Source organism: Quercus lobata, chromosome 5 (assembly GCF_001633185.2).
Source record: "Quercus lobata isolate SW786 chromosome 5, ValleyOak3.0 Primary Assembly, whole genome shotgun sequence".
Taxonomy (NCBI): Eukaryota; Viridiplantae; Streptophyta; class Magnoliopsida; order Fagales; family Fagaceae; genus Quercus; species Quercus lobata.
The window spans coordinates 77,297,907-77,314,546 of NC_044908.1; the positions used below are offsets into that span (position 1 = coordinate 77,297,907).

Genomic DNA, 16,640 nt, shown 5'->3' on the forward strand with positions numbered 1-16,640 from the left:
GGACGCTTAGGAACTTAAACAGATCTCTCAAGATTCACTAGTCAACTAAATTGGGGCAACATATAGAATTAATACATACTAGGGAAGTGCTATATTCACAACATTTTCAGAACACTTTTACAACAAATCGTAGGTGGTTAGTTGTTATTGGTTCTAATTTGAACCTACAACTAAAATAACTTTTTTACTCTATCAATAACAACCCATAACAATCTATTACTTAGAATTTGTTACAAAAGTATCATAATACATGCCACTCACAATGAGGGGAGAGAGGGGGAAGGGACAAATGTTCTGTAAGTAACAAGTTTTTTGTCAATTTATCCATGTTTCTCTCTCTTGTTTGATTGGTGAGAACATTTAGATTTTTTTTTTTTTTTTTTTTGGGGGACCACTTTTACAAAATATAAAAGCAAAAGATGTGTCTTTGTTTTTATTTTGAGAATTGAGATAATACGTGTCCCTTAATTTGTTGGCTTTAAGTGAGGAGGTCATATTCCATCCTATTGAACATTGAAGTAAGAGTTGCGTTTCCAACTTTGACAACTATTTTTTCCTCAAAAAAAACTTGACAACTATTTAGTCCTTTCTTTCTTTTTCATCTACTTCAAGGAGACCACGGCTCTGTGTTGACTGGAACCTAAGTCTTACAACCTTGGTCTTTTATATATGTAAACATATATGGTTTAGCTAGAGAATTAAGAATTCTTATTTATTTATTTTATACAAGATAGAAATTCTAAGTATTTATGAGAGTGTAGAAGCAGAATTGGTAATACACATACAATAACTACATAAAACTTAGCTAATTTCTACAAGAACTCTAATTTCGTAAACAAAAGAATAGAGAAAACCTCGCAAATTAAACTTTTATTGATAAAAATTTAATAAATCACCACCTCCATGTAATTAAGGAGCATTTATTGAAAAAGTTCTCCTAACTCCTTTAAGAAAATGAAATAAAAAAGTGCTACTCTCTACTAGAGAAAAGAAATTAAAGCAACTTAATTAGGGAAATAAAAATAAATAAAATCCTAATTCAGCTGTCATAAATGATTTGCATCATCTTCCCTTGGGTTGGAAAAAAACTCGTTCTCGAGTTTTGAGTTTCCATTAGAATTTAAATGTCAGATGTATAGATATGACATTGCAAGCTTCAAAAGGTAGGTATTAGAATTAAATTTATATAAAATTTCCAAAGGATAATTTTTTGAAAAGCTACTCTCCCTTGAGAAAGCTATGAAAATTGCCCAAACAAAAATGTTAGAAATATATGTTTAATGATTAAATTTATCATATTTCAATAACTTAAATTTTTGGGATAATCGGTAATATTAGGTCTCACCTATTAAAAATGATTAAATTTACCAATTTGTTTTGCTATTTATTTTCAATTATTACTGAAATAAACTTATAATCTTTTGCTACACTCACAACAAATACATATCGATCAATAGTACCACTATCTCAATAGGATCCTTATTTAAAAAATAATATTAAAAAAACTCACAAATTTTTTTTTGAGAATAAAAAATCTCATAATTGATAGCACAGAATTTATTTAATGGGTGGTATAACAAGATCCAAAATTCTCCATAATTTGAATATACCATGCCTTTTTCAAATTTGAGTGGGTGCATTGCACCCACTCAATTACAATACGTGGCTCCGCCACTTCCTTCTAAGATAGAAGGTCTCCCGTAGCTATTTGTTATGGCCTTTTCTTATTTTTGTTATTTTGTACGCCTCATTGCCTATATAAAGCAGACCAAAGTAGGTTTCGAAAATCCATCAAAACTGCTTCCTCAACTCAAACTTTCTTAAATTTTCCTTTAGCTTTTCCTTTTAGGTGATTCCATCATTATGGATTGTAAGAAATTGCAATCTGTGCAGAAAACTTCATCATCCGAGATAAAGCCTCAAGCCAATGATATCGTACATGAACAACGATCTGCCAATTATAAGCCAAACATATGGAACTATGATTACCTACAGTCTCTTTCTAGCATATACGACGTAAGAATCCTGTCTAAATATTTTCTATGAGAATATTATCGTGACTAGAGTTCTTGTGCCACAACTTTTACAACTTTTATATGGTCAATATTTAGTAAACGTTTGTCCCTTTCATAAAGACTTACTGTTTTTTTTTTTTTTTCACAACTTTGATGTTGTGTCAACAAATTCTCTCTTCTTCTATTTCGAAAAATAATTATGGCTTCTTTTTCCGTTCTATTTCATACTCTACCATAGAGAAATGATAATAACTTCTTATGCAATTAGTTTCTATAGTGTAAAATATGACTCCTAACACGTTATTGTATTTGTTTTTCAAATTGTAACTTATCAATAGGGAATATAGGTGCATGTAAATAGACCCCAAATATTCAAGTTATTTCATTATGGACAAAGTGTTTTTCCAAATCAGTTTAAAGGAATTTTTCCCTACTTATTATATGACAATTCGTAATATCATTCACGTGTCATATTTAAAAACTTTATGACTTACTAAATCAATGGAATGACTAAAAATGAATGTGGAGGCAGTAGGAATTTTGTTTCCTAAACTCTATCCTTTAATTATTGTCCATTCTCATCTTTAGAGAGCCCCTTTGCACGTAATTTTCACTAACACAATTAAGATTTGGGACGATGGTGTTTTTGCAGGGCCAAGAATACGAAAGACGGGTACAGAAACTTAAAGAAGATGTAAGGATAATATTTGCGAATGCAGTGGACTCTGATGCAACGTTTGAGTTGATCGACAGCGTAAACAAGTTAGGCCTAGCAAGCCACTATGATATGGAAATCAGAGAGGCTCTAGACACCATTGCATCCACTAAGAAGAAAATTTCTAGTCCAGAAGAGGATCTCTACACTACTGCACTATGCTTTAGGCTTTTTAGGCAGCATGGCTATGAAGTTTCTCAAGGTAAAATAATCTTCGAATTCAAATCACGTCATTTATGTAACAAATCCTAACGAATCTGTTGAAAATCCATAACTGACCCCAAAAAACTTAGAAATTAAAACTTGGTTGTTGTTTGAAGTCCTAATATCTAACACCAGTACATTCTGCGCAATTCAGATATGTTTAGAGGCTTCATGGATGAAAAAACCGGTTTGTTCAGAGAAAACACAAATATCAAAGAAATGCTTGCGCTTTTGGAGGCTTCACACTTGGGTTTAGAAGGTGAAAACATTCTGGATGTGGCTAGAGATTTCTCAACTGCAACTCTCAAAGAAAGCATTTCCAGTTTAGATAGTGACCTTGCCAAGCAAGTGGTTCATGTTTTGGAACTTCCATCACAAAGGAGAGTACAGTGGTTTGACGTCAAATGGCACATCAATTCATTTGAGAAAGACAATCACATGAACTCTAGCTTACTTGAACTCGCTAAACTTCATTTTAACATAGTTCAAGCCTTACTTCAAAAAGATCTAAGGGAATCATCCAGGTAGCTTCCAAAAAATAATGTGATTTGTGAATATATATACATATATCTTATACGCCAAACTCACTTTGCATTGCACAAAATATTAATTAGCATGAAGAAAAAGAACTTAATTACTTGTACCTTTGTGTTATTTAGGTGGTGGAGAAATCTGGGGCTCATAGAGAACTTGAGTTTTGCAAGAGACAGACTAGCCGAAAGTTTTATGTGCTCAGTCGGCCTTGCTTTCGAGCCTGAGTACACATGTCTTAGAAAATGGCTTACGAAAGTCATTATTCTGATACTAATAATTGATGATGTTTATGATGTTTATGGCACATTGGAAGAACTAAAGCATTTCACAAATGCCGTAAATAGGTCAGCATTGCAGAATATCACTGCTAAAAACTTTCAATATAAAATAGGGTTAAATATACTTTTAGTCCTAAACTTTTGTGCTGGTTTCATTTTGGTCCTCACACAGTTTTTTTGTTTTACTTTGGTCCTTGCTAATAAAATGCTTATGGATCACATAATTGTAATAAAAAATAAATAAACTACTTTAGGCAGAGCACCATGTAGCTTAACTAATATTTCCTAGCATTTTTAATGGAAATGTTTAGGGTTAGATTAAAGTTTACTCTGAAAATAATTAAATGAAAATGAAAGTAATTTTCTTTTCTTTTTCTTCATCCCTCCCCCGTCCAAGTTTCTTTGCAACCAAACCGGGGCGGGGGTTGTAAAATAAACAAAAGTCATGCGAGTAATTATTGTCAATTGGGTGTTGGCAAGGATAACAATGAAGCACACAAGTAAGAAAATGAGACAAAAAATTGTGAAGACCCAAATGAAATCATCCCCAAAAATTGAGGACCAAAAATACTTAAAGGCCCTGTTTATTTCATTGTAAAAACATTTCAAGGAAAATTATTTGTTTTTCGATGTTTAATTATTTTCCTGAAAATGCTCAAAAAATATTTGTCGGAGTTGGTCTCATATGAAAAATCATAAATTTTATATTTATATTTAATATAAATATGAAATAAAAACTTTGATTTCCCACTTTAACATATTAATAAAATAACCTAAATCAACCTGCACAATCAGAATAAATTTTTTAAAAATTACACTAATAAGCATAGATCAAAATAAGAGTGTAACAACAAAAGTAAATAAAAATAATAATTAACAAGGATAATTAACTGAACTAGCATTCACAAGGATAATTACATACGTACAAACAATTGAAACCTCTAAGTGATACTTATAATGTTTTTTTGATAAACTATTAAATGTTTGGAGTTGATTCCCATAATTTTGAGGCATTATGTAGTTATTTAGGAGGTGTTATAATTAGGTATTTTCATCATTTTAATGGTTTTTTATGGGGTATATTTATTATTTTATTTTTTTAGAGGGTATTTCAATCATATTAGATTTGAAAATATTTGGGTCGTCTTTTAGATTCAAGGCTATTTCAGTCATTTTGAAGGTTTAATGGATAATTTGGTTATTTTAAAGGATTTAGAGGTATTTCAGTGGTTTTGAGCATATTTTGATTATTTTGGAGATATTAGGAGTATTTTTGCCATTTTAGAAATTTTTACAGTATTTTTATCATTTTAGATGTTTTAGAGGCATTTTTGTGGTTAGTCGTTATTTTGATATTTTGAATGTTTCAATGGTGTTACGGAGGTTTAAGGGTATATTTTTCATTTTGAAAATTTTGGTTATTAATTTGTATCTTTTTATAGTATTCTATTCTTTTAAGATTGATATGAGTCAAAATGTTTTACTCATCCCCTAAAACGAGTAATGTATTTTCAATTGAAGAAAATATTTTTTCTGCTCAAGGGAAAATGATTTCGATTTTAAAAGCTTGAAAACCAGGAAAAAAAAAAAACGTTTTTCGAAAGATATTTTATTCCAAAACAAAAAGGGCCTAAATCTATAAAATAGGTAAATAATTGTTTTACAACATTAAGAATTATTCTTACCAAAATATTTAATTCAGGTGGGATGTTAGTGAAACTCAACAGCTTCCAGAGTGTATGAAGACTTGCTTCCTAGCTCTCTACAATACTACTAATGAAATTGCTAATGAAATTCAAAAAGAGAAGGGTGCTTGGAACCAAGTTTTACCTCATCTTAAAAAAGGGGTACTCATCTTTTCATTCTCCATAATAATTGGAATTTACTCATTTGTTCATTTTTCATCATGTTTAATTGGAATACATATATACACAATAGGTAAAGATCATCGTTATTGAAATTATAGTGAATATCTTTTTCTTTTTTCTTTTTTAATAGTGGACAGATTTTTGTAATGCACTATTTGTGGAAGCAAAGTGGTACAACATGGGCTACAGTCCATCCCTACAAGAATATCTAAGTAATGGATGGATTTCATCGACTGCCCCATTACTTTTGGTCCACGAATTCTTTTCCATGGGACATGAGGTAACAAACGGGATGGAAGATTTTCTGGAGAAAAACCAAGAAATTGTGTATAATATATCTATGATAATTCGACTCTGCAATGATTTGGGGACTTCAGTGGTAACATTACTCTTTTCTTATACAACAATTTTATAAACTGTTGGTGTAGTTTTTGCATTTTCCAAATAATTATTGATAGATAAAAATGTGATGTCATTGGCAAGTCTAGATTAAAACTAGTAAGAATTCATCACATCAATAATTTATAACAATATTGTAAAATATTTTATGTCTGTAGCATTACTCATAAGGAAAGAGAAATACTACGGACACAAACTATTTTACAAACTGGTTATATAGCTTTAGCGTTTTCCAAATAATTATTGGTAAATAAAAATGTAATGTCAATAGTAGGTCTAGATTAGAACTAATAAGAATTCGCTACATCAATAATTTGTAAAAATATTGTAAAATAATTTATATCTATAGCATTACTTATAAAGAAAGAGTAATGCCACAGACACAAATTATTTTACAATATTTTTACAAACTGTTGATGTAGTTTTAGCTTAATCTAAAAAATTATTGATAAATAAAAATGTGATGTTAGTAATAAGTCTAGTTTAGAACTAATAAGAATTTGTCACATCAATAATTTATAAAAATATTGTAAAATTGTTTATAGTGGTAGCATTACTCATTCTTTATTGGTTATATAGAACATTGATTAATTATTATGTCCATATTGGAACAAACTAATTGGAGTAACTTGAAACAGGCTGAGAGAGAAAGAGGTGATGTTCCCTCATCAATCCTATGTTATATGAGAGAAGCTGATGTTTCAGAAGAAATTGCAAAGAAGCACATCAAAGACATGATAAACAAGAGTTGGAAGAAAATAAATGGGCAATGCTTCAACCAATTGCCAATGCTGCAATCATTTGTCAATATTGCAACAAATAATGCTCGTGTGGCACATAGCCTTTACCAATATGGAGATGGGTTTGGGGTTCAAGACCGAGACACTCGGAAAAATATCGTGTCTTTACTGGTCGAACCTCTCTCGTGCTCTACTGAATTGAAATTTTAAATTATGGAAAATGGGTCAATTTGTCAGCTATGAATCTATGATGTCAGAACTTAGAATTTGCAATAACTCACAGGATGGTGACTTGAATGGCTAGGTTAAGTGCATGGCTTTGTCTCTACAATAATGCAATGAACGAGTGCTTGGATTGTTATGTGTAATTAATATTCGGTTTCAAATTAAATAAAGAAAATACTAACGAGTGTCTTTAAAGTACTAGTTAATAATCTATTTAAAAAAAAATTTTATGAAAAATAAAAAAAAATTAATATTTTGACAATTTTTTATATCTCTCATAAAAGTAGTATCAAAATTTTCCTAAAATAGATTATTAATAAGTACTCTAACAATACTAGTTAACCTGACCCATTATATAAAATTTCTTTTTGAGGGTCTGTGACCACTACCTTTTCTTTAATCTTGTTGATGTTGACTAGGAACACTAAAGTTATGGCTGTGAAAAAAAGATAAGAATCTCTGCTGTAATCTCGTACTACAATAACCACCAAAAGTATCATATTTGATTCCTTGGATCCTTAAAGAATAAAGATACGCTGGCCTTTCTCTAAAAAAAAATAAAAGATTTGCAGGCCTAATCTTCACACGCGCGTGCACACACACAACAACAACCAAAAAAAAAAAAAAGATAAAGATAACGACAACCACTGATGTGGCAATGTGAACCCGACTTTGGTTTTTTCTTTAGGGATCCAAGGAATCAAATATGATACTTTTGGTGGTTATTGTAGTAGGCAGGCCTAATTGTTAGAAAATGCCTATTTTGCTAAAAGTTTCGTTTTTATGAATTATATTGCTAAAAAACCTAATTTGCAAGTTATTTAATTATATAAACATTTTTGGAACTCGATTTAACCAAAGTCGAGGTATATGCAGTAACCACTAATGTGGCAATGTGAACCTGACTTTGATAAAATTGAATTTTATATTATGAGTGATTTTAATCACAAAAACTGAGAGTGGGTATTTTTTCTAAATATTGTTTTGCACAATAAATTTGAGAATAATTTTCTAAACGTTTTTTTTTTTTTTTGGGTTAAATAATAGCTTTTCCCGAATTATATTACTAAAAAACTACTTCAACAAGTTATTTATTTATATAGTATCTTTTTAATTGGAATTTGATTTTGCCAAAATCGAGTTCAAATCTCAAAATAAAACTCAATTTTATCAAATAAAACTCAATGTGTATTCACTCTCCCCCATATTTATTTGGTCTTCATTAATATGTAATGTGTATTCACTATTCACAAAGTAGTTCTCATGACTAATACTTTGTACGATATTGCCAAGATATATATATAATCTCTTTATTGAAAGTTTTCTTCTTCTTCTTCTTCTTTTTATTTATTTTTTTTTTCAGTTTATTCAGTTTTTTAGTTAGAGCTAATTTAGCTAAAATTGGGTCAACATTGGCCTTACTTTTAGTTAGCATAAACAATCACTGATGGTGGTTGTGGATGGCAGCAGTGGTTGGTACTTGGTGGTGGCTTTGGATTTGTATGGTTATCATTGATGGTTGTGGTGGTTAGCGAGGTCAGTGAAGAAGATTGAGATAGGCAAGAGATGAAGAAGTAGAGAGAAAAATAATAAATAAAAAGAAAGAATAATTAGAACATTTAATTACATATATAGAAAATAAGAGAGTTTGATGCAGGACCACTTGACAATGTGCCAAATAAAATAGAAATCATGAATGCTCCTAATTTCGTAGAGCTGGCCAGGCAAAGCTATAAAAGGGTTAATTAAGGGACCACGAGGACCACGGCCATTGCATTAATATTGGGAATGGCAACAGGCCAGGTTCGGGTTGGGCTTTTTAATACCGAGACCCGCCCCACTGGCCTGGACCTGTTACCCGAACCCGGCCCGTTTAATAAACAGGTTTTTTATGCAGGGCCCAAACCCGCCCTGTTAGGCCCTGTAGGTCCCACGAGCCCCGTTTAGCCCAACCAAAGTTGGATCCAATCCACAGCCCAAATTGTGGCTCAACCAAAAAATAAATTAAAAAATTGAATTGAAGCCCAAATTCATTTTTGCCTAGATTCAAGCCCTATGACGTGCAGATTTAAGCCCATATAACATGGCCCAAGTGTCAAATCAGTCCAAATCATAGGCTATTAATCATAAATTAGTAAATCACCTGTTAATTATAAATCTATAAATCAATAAGTCATAACTGATATCATAAATCAATAAATCACCTATTAATTATAAATCTATAAATCAAAAAATCATAACTAAGATTATAAATCAATAAATCACCTAGCTAAGATAACCATTTAATCATAAATCAATAAATCATAACTAAAATCACCTACTAAACATAAAAATAAAATAAATATTACCATGGTCAGCTTAATGGTTTGTACACGGATGAAGCGGTGAGTTACCATAAATGTGTGACAATTCCGTCTCTCTCTATTACATCAATGAGTAAGCTGAAAGAAAAAGTGAATAGATGTATGACCTCTAAGAAGAGATGCAGAAGACTGGGATCCATCCAACCTAATAGCATGGGGGGACGTCTAATCCTTTTGCCGCCGCAAGGCTGGCTAATCGTACAAGTCCAACAAGTCTAAGAAATTAAAAAGCTACAAAATAAATCCCACAAGTTTAGGATAATTACAAACCAACAAGTCTAAGAAATTAAAAAGCTACTAAATTAATACAACAAGTCTAATCCTCCACAGCTGTGACACAACTCTCATCCTCTTCATTAAGCTCCCCAGTGTGCAATCTCTTGGCATAGTTGAAGAACCTATAACTACAATGAATTAAAAAATGGAATAAACTTCATCAAATTATAACTAGCAAATATAAAAAAATACAATTTTGATTTCATTTTATAAATACAAATTATACAATTGCTAAGAGAACCAGTTTTTAGCTTGTTCAGTGTTAGTGACTTCTTCCTTACTTTCCTAAAATTGGTAAAATTTAAGAAGATATAATCAGCTTCAATTTCAAATCAATGTCTAATGGAACTAAAAATGTGGTTCAGCACACTTCTAGCTCATGTATATACTTCTTCTCCTAACTCAAAAGAAATTATTCCAGGAAAAAATTCTATTTATATTAATCAACATGAAAGAATAATGAAAACATCAGTGCAGTTCGCTTGCATTATATCATGTAATAGAGATGGTTCAATTTCCAATTTCTCACCAAGAATAGATAAGAAACTAAACATAAAAGGCACGCATAATTTCTATATAATAGAGATGGTTCAGTTATGAAACAAGAAGCTTAGGACAAACAAAATCTACCTAGTGCAGCTCCATCAGTTCCTAAAGACAATTACTTAGTAGTACTGTTTTTATGCAGGCTTTACCTGTAAGAAACACTTAACAGTAATAGATTATTGACAAATAAGGCCAAAAATATTATGAAAAATTGCACTAGACATAAAAATTTGTCAAAAAAGATTTATTCTCAATGATAATCTAATCAATTAAAAACATGTATAATTATATTTACATACATCATTCAAACTTTCAATATAGTTGCTCTAGACTCTACCATCACAAAAATTCCATCATTGCTGCATCTTCACACCTCATCATATGATTTCAAAGAAACAAATTGCAATTTTCCCACATACCCTTTTTATGTTAACACATCACTCCCATAATATTAGATTATTTTCTCAAAGCTACCGGAAAACTCAAAAGAAACATGTCATTTTATGGGATTTAATATCAAGAAAATCAAGTTCATGCTTTTACCCATAAATTCCACTTTTGATACCAAACTTTAAAACCCTAATAATATTTATTTCACACAAATACAACATAATTTCAGATTTCCCTTTCAAAATAAAAACCACAATACAAAAATCCTAAATAATTTTCAAGATGAAATAATAAATAAAAAAATTAAAACCCTAAATAATATCACATTTGATAATAAGAAAAACACAAACACGATAGGAAAACCGAGTAATTTTAGCAAATAAGATATTATTTTTCTGATTTTCAACCATAAACACAACTACACAAGTTCACAATACAAAATTCTAAATATTTTTGCAATAAGAGAAAAACAAAACCCAAAAAAAAAAAAAAGTAAAAAGAAAAAGGATAAAGGGAAATAAAAGTCGGGGTTATAAAATAAGGTATTTATACTAGGATCTTAGGGTTTAAAACATATATACATATTAATATATATATATATATATATATGGGTTGGGTTCGGGCTGGGTATGCCTAATATCTGAGCCCGCTTCAGGTTTTTTAATGAAAACCCAAACCCGACCCTAATGTTAAACGGGTCGGGTCAAATCAGGTACCTGTGGATCGGGTACATTTTGTCATCCCTAATTAATATTGAAAAATGAGTCTCATTTGATCACTATGAAACTGATTGCAATCTTATTCTATTTGTAAGGATCTCTAAGCCATTCTTTGACCTTGTCATTTTGGCAAATAAAATTTTCTACAAGTACATTTAAGGTTCATCCCAAATTTGGGCCCAATAAAATTAAACTTGGCCGTCCAAACAAAATTATTGGCCCTTTATATCAAAAAATATCCCAAATAACAACAAACAATCATCTAAAACATCAAAACATTTAACAAGAAGCTGTAGTTTTTAGCCTTTCAAAAACAAAAACAAAAATAACAAGTTTAAAAAAAAAATATATATATATATATATATAATGTTAAGCTACAAATTTGGTCCCTATTTTTTACACCATATTTTAATTTAGTCCCTAATCTTTAAAAAAAAAATAGAGACTGGTTTACCCAAAAAAGGCAATCTTTTAAACAGAGCTGTTGAAGAGAGAGGGTGAGCTTGAGTGTGTACTGGACACCACGCCGTTGTTGTCAACTGGCTGATCATATGCTTGGTATCATCTATTTTCTCGCTTCTTTGAACTTGCCCTCTTTCAACTCGCCCTCTTTCAACTCATGTCTGCGTATCTTACTATTTTCTACTCTATGTTTTTGGGATAATGGTAAAGTTAGTACTTTCAAGTTTGAACTGGCTTTATTTTAAAGGGTGCCAACAATGGGTATGGTCATATGGGTGAGTCATGATTGGATCTGTTATACCAGTATTGTCTGAATGTATTGAAGCAAATTATCGCTTAAAGGGTTTTGTGGAAAAAGATTAAAAATAAATAATGAAAAAAGGAATTACATTCATTATCAAAAATCAAATCAAAGAAAACCTCAAAGGTCATGTTTTGGATGTATGTTAACGTAAAATTAATTTGTTTATCTCTTAATTTTACTTTACTAGTTCTGTTAATTAGTCTCATATTTCCACATCATTTTTAACCTACTTTCTCAATGGTATATGTTAACATAAAATAATTTATAATTATGACATTTTAATTTGAATATAACACATTTTTAGTATGAATTAGAATGTTATTTTTATAAAATTTCTTAAAAAAAAGACTTTGCTTATACATATGTTAATAAAATTATTTTATTTTATGTTTATAATAACATATAGATTAAATAAACAAAAAATAATATATAAAATAAAGGGTAAACCTATTGGATCCATTTTACTATTCTAGTGCAAAAACTTTGATGACAAAAAATTATGAAAAGTTCATGTACTAAAAATATGACCATTTGTGAAAATTGAATGATTTTTATAAACTCAAATTGAATAATTTAATTATCAAATTGTAGATAGTGAGTGCGTAGTTCGGGTTGTTGCTCTAATGCCTTCTTTTCTTCATTGCTATCAAGGAGGATAAACAATTTTGGAGGGAGATGGCTGAAAAACCAAATGAGAGTTGTGGAGGAATACATGTTTAACTAGATAGTATAAGCTGACCACCATCAAAGCTTTAATTTTGTTTTCAAATATAAGAAATTTTTTTAGGAATACATTTTTTTCCTTTTCCAAATTTAAATATAATCCTCCCTCCCTTTTTCTCTCCCTCTCTTGTTTCCTCCATCTTAGTGATAAACAAAAGGGTTTGCAATCGAAACAACTGTCAGACTGGGAAATGTGTTAATTATTGTCTTCTCCTTCCCAAAATTAAATCTTATTGCAAATTGTTTTTTTCTTTTTCCGGGGGGGGGTGTCCAACTTGAGTTAGCCCCCTCCATAAGGTTTTAATATATAAATCTAAATTCATATAATTTTATATATATATATATATATATATATAGGGTTTTATATTGTACATTTATATTACTTATAAATTTAAAATGTAATTTTATAGGAATTATATTATGTTATATTAACATAAAAGAATACATGTGCTTAAAACATATGTACATAATATACTTTCTCAAGGGCATATGTTGACATAAAATAAATTATAATGTTATGATATTTTAATTATAATTAAGCACATTTTAAACCAAATTAGAATGCTATATTTATAAATTTTCTTAAAAAATACTTTCCTTCGAACATATGTTTATTAATTTATTCTATTTTATGTTTATAGTAACATATAAATTATATAAGAAAAATGATATGTTCACAACATTTTTACAATATTTTTATAACAAATCCGAAGTGACAAGTTATTACTGATTGTTATTACTGAGGTAAAAAAGTAATCTTAGTGTTAGGTTCAAATTTGAACCAATAACAACTAATCACCTATGATTTGTTGTGAAAATATTGTAAAAATGTTGTGGACGTAGTACCTCCCATTATATAATAATATGTTATAGCAGAATGAATTATAATTATAATACTATGTTAATTCCCAATGGTGTAAGAACATAGACCAGTTTACTCAAAAAAGAAAATCATTTAAACAGAGCTGTTGAAGAGAGAGGGTGAGTTTGAGCATGTACTCTACACCACGCTGCTGCTGCCAACTAGCCGATCATATCGTGCATAGTTAAGGATAGCAATTTATACAGATATACTACTTCCTATAGGTGCCATGGTTCAAGGATAGCAATATTTGTACCATGTCTGCTTCACATTTTCATAAATTATTCTTATTATAAACCAAGGCCATCAACGGACTTCAATTGAGGTATGGGACCATGGTGATTTTGCAGGGGCAGGAATACGAAAGACAGGCACAGAAGCTGATAGTGAATGTAAAGGATTTGTTTGCGGAAACAGTTGATAAAGTGGCAAAGTTAGAGCTGATTGACACCGTAAAAAGTTAGGCCTAGACAGCCATTTTGATGTGGAAATCAAGGAGGCTCTAGACATCATATCATCCACTAAGAATAAAAATCCTAGTCCAAAAGAGGATCTCTACACTACTGCACTATGCTTTAGGCTTCTTAGGCAGCATGGCTATGAAGTTTCACAAGGTAAAATAATCTTAGCATTTAAAAATCCTGTTTTTCTTATTCAAGTTCGTCTCCAATTATACTTTGCTTTCTAAATCCAGTACAATCATGTGGAATGCAGATATGTTTAGAGGCTTCCTGGATGAAAAAGCCGGTTTGTTCAAGAAAAGCACACGCACAAATATCAAAGAAATGCTTGAACTTTTGGAGGCCTCACACTTGGCTTTAGAAGGTGAAGACCTCATGGATGCTGCTAGAGATTTCTCAACAGAAACTCTCAAAGATTGCATTCCTAATTTAGACTGTGACCTTGCTGAACAAGTGTCCCATGTTTTTGAGCTTCCGTCACAAAGGAGATTGCAGTGGTTTGACTTCAAATGGCACATCAACGCATATGAGAAAGACAGACATATGAATGCTATGTTACTTGAACTTGCTAAACTTCATTTCAACATAGTTCAAGCCACACCTCAAAAAGAGATGAGGGAATCATCCAGGTGAGTATAGCGACAAATAAATAGTAATCTGTGAATATCTTAAACAAGGAACTCACCATGCACAACGCATATAATATAGGAGGATAGAAATTCAGAAAAAAGATTTTTTTTTTTTTTTTTTTTTTTTTTTTTTTTTGTGGAGAAATTCAGAAAAGAACTAACTTTTTCCTTTTGTGTCATTTAGGTGGTGGAGGTATCTGGGCCTCTCAAAGGAATTGAGTTTCGCTAGAGACGGACTGGCTGAAAGTTTTATGTGCTTGGTGGGCTTTGCTTCTGAGCCTAAGTACACATATCTAAGAAAATTGCTAACTAAAGTCACTAATCTGATAGCGATAATTGATGATGTTTATGATGTTTATGGCACACTGGAAGAACTAAAGCTGTTCACCAATGCCGTAAATAGGTTAGTATTGCAGCATATAAAATAGGCACATATGCTTGTTTTAATTCTGACCAAAATATTAATTTTAGGTGGGATGTCAGTGAAACTCAACACCTGCCAGAGTGTTTGAAGAATTGCTTCCTAGCACTTTACAATACGGTCAATGAAATCGCTAATGAAATTCAAAAAGAGAAGGGTTCGAATCAATTATTACCTCATGCAAAAAAAGTGGTACTTTTTGAGAATATCTTTTTTTTTCCCCTCACTATCATGTGGAATATACACAATAGGTAGATATCAGTCATTGGATCTTTTATTGAAAATCTTCTTTTTTTCTTTTTTTTTGGGTTGATAGTGGACAGATTTTTGTAAGCAAAGTGGTACAACATGGGCTACACACCATCCCTTCAAGAATATCTAAGCAATGCATGGACTTCATCGGCTGGCGCTATATTTTTGGTTCATCAATTTTTTTCTATGGGACATGAGGTAACAAAGGGAATGAAAGATTTTCTGGAGAAAAATCAAGAAATTGTGTACAATATATCTATGATAATTCGACTCTGCAATCATCTTGTGACTTCTGTGGTAATTACTATTCCTTTTAAGTGAATAAAGAACCCTATAATAATTATTTTCTTATTATGCATTCCTTATAGAACATTTATTATATTTTTGTTCATTCATTATGGAGCATAAATTGGTACAATAACTTGTAACAGGCTGAGCAAGAGAGAGGCGATGCTCCTTCATCAATTGTATGTTATATGAGAGAAGCGAATGTTTCAGAGGAAATAGCCCGGATACACATTCAAGGAGTGATAAAACAAAACTTGGAAGAAAATAAATGGGCAATGCTTTAATCAATATCCGACGCAGCAATTTGTTAATATTGCTACAAATACTGCGCGTATGGCACATAGCCTTTACCAAAATGGAGATGGATTTGGTGTTCAAGACCAAGGCACACGGGAAAATATCATGTTTTTGCTAGTTGAACCTTTCATGCTTTATTGAAATGTGAGATGAGGAAATACTAAGTTATCGTATTTCATGAATACTTAATAATTTTCATTATAAAACTTGTCATTTTATTATTTATAATGTTTGTATTCTAATAAGAGTAGTGTTTATTATACATACTCTGTTACACACATTTATATACAAAAATGAAAAATCATTTGAAATTGTGATTTAAAGTAACAATTTTCAAGTTGTAAATTATTACTTTAAGTCACAATTTTAATTACTTTTTCATGTTTGTAAATGTGTATATAACATGTATGTAATTGCTTTTATCCTCCAAATAACGCACAACATGTGATTTGTAACTTGAATCGGTAGCTAGGTTAAGTCATAAGTGTATGGTCTTGTCCTTACCATGCAAAATAAGTATGATGGGTTTGTAAAACATTTTACATAGTGTAATGAAAGTGTCTTATCTTGTGTGTGGAATTCCCCTCCTTTTAAACAAATATATTTGGTGTTTTGTTTTATATATGTTTAATTGTATGTATCTACTATGATTTTCGTATTGTTGACTTG

The 16,640-nt window shown here is 30.8% G+C and overlaps 1 protein-coding gene and 1 pseudogene across 2 annotated transcripts; both read left to right on the top strand.

The window, feature by feature from the left end:
- The first annotated feature begins 1,800 nt into the window (after positions 1 to 1,800).
- Positions 1,801 to 7,153, top strand: LOC115992039 ((E,E)-alpha-farnesene synthase-like). The gene is made up of 7 exons (XM_031116079.1): positions 1,801 to 2,016; positions 2,668 to 2,932; positions 3,089 to 3,458; positions 3,594 to 3,812; positions 5,449 to 5,593; positions 5,745 to 5,993; positions 6,652 to 7,153. Exons 1-7 carry the CDS (start codon positions 1,864 to 1,866, stop codon positions 6,961 to 6,963), a joined length of 1,713 nt encoding a protein of 570 aa, XP_030971939.1. The 5' UTR covers positions 1,801 to 1,863; the 3' UTR covers positions 6,964 to 7,153.
- A 6,805-nt stretch (positions 7,154 to 13,958) lies between these two features.
- Positions 13,959 to 16,112, top strand: LOC115991184 (annotated as a pseudogene). The gene is made up of 6 exons (XR_004092176.1): positions 13,959 to 14,237; positions 14,338 to 14,713; positions 14,898 to 15,116; positions 15,185 to 15,326; positions 15,451 to 15,683; positions 15,818 to 16,112. The product of XR_004092176.1 is annotated as a (E,E)-alpha-farnesene synthase-like (transcript).
- The last annotated feature ends 528 nt before the right edge of the window (positions 16,113 to 16,640 follow it).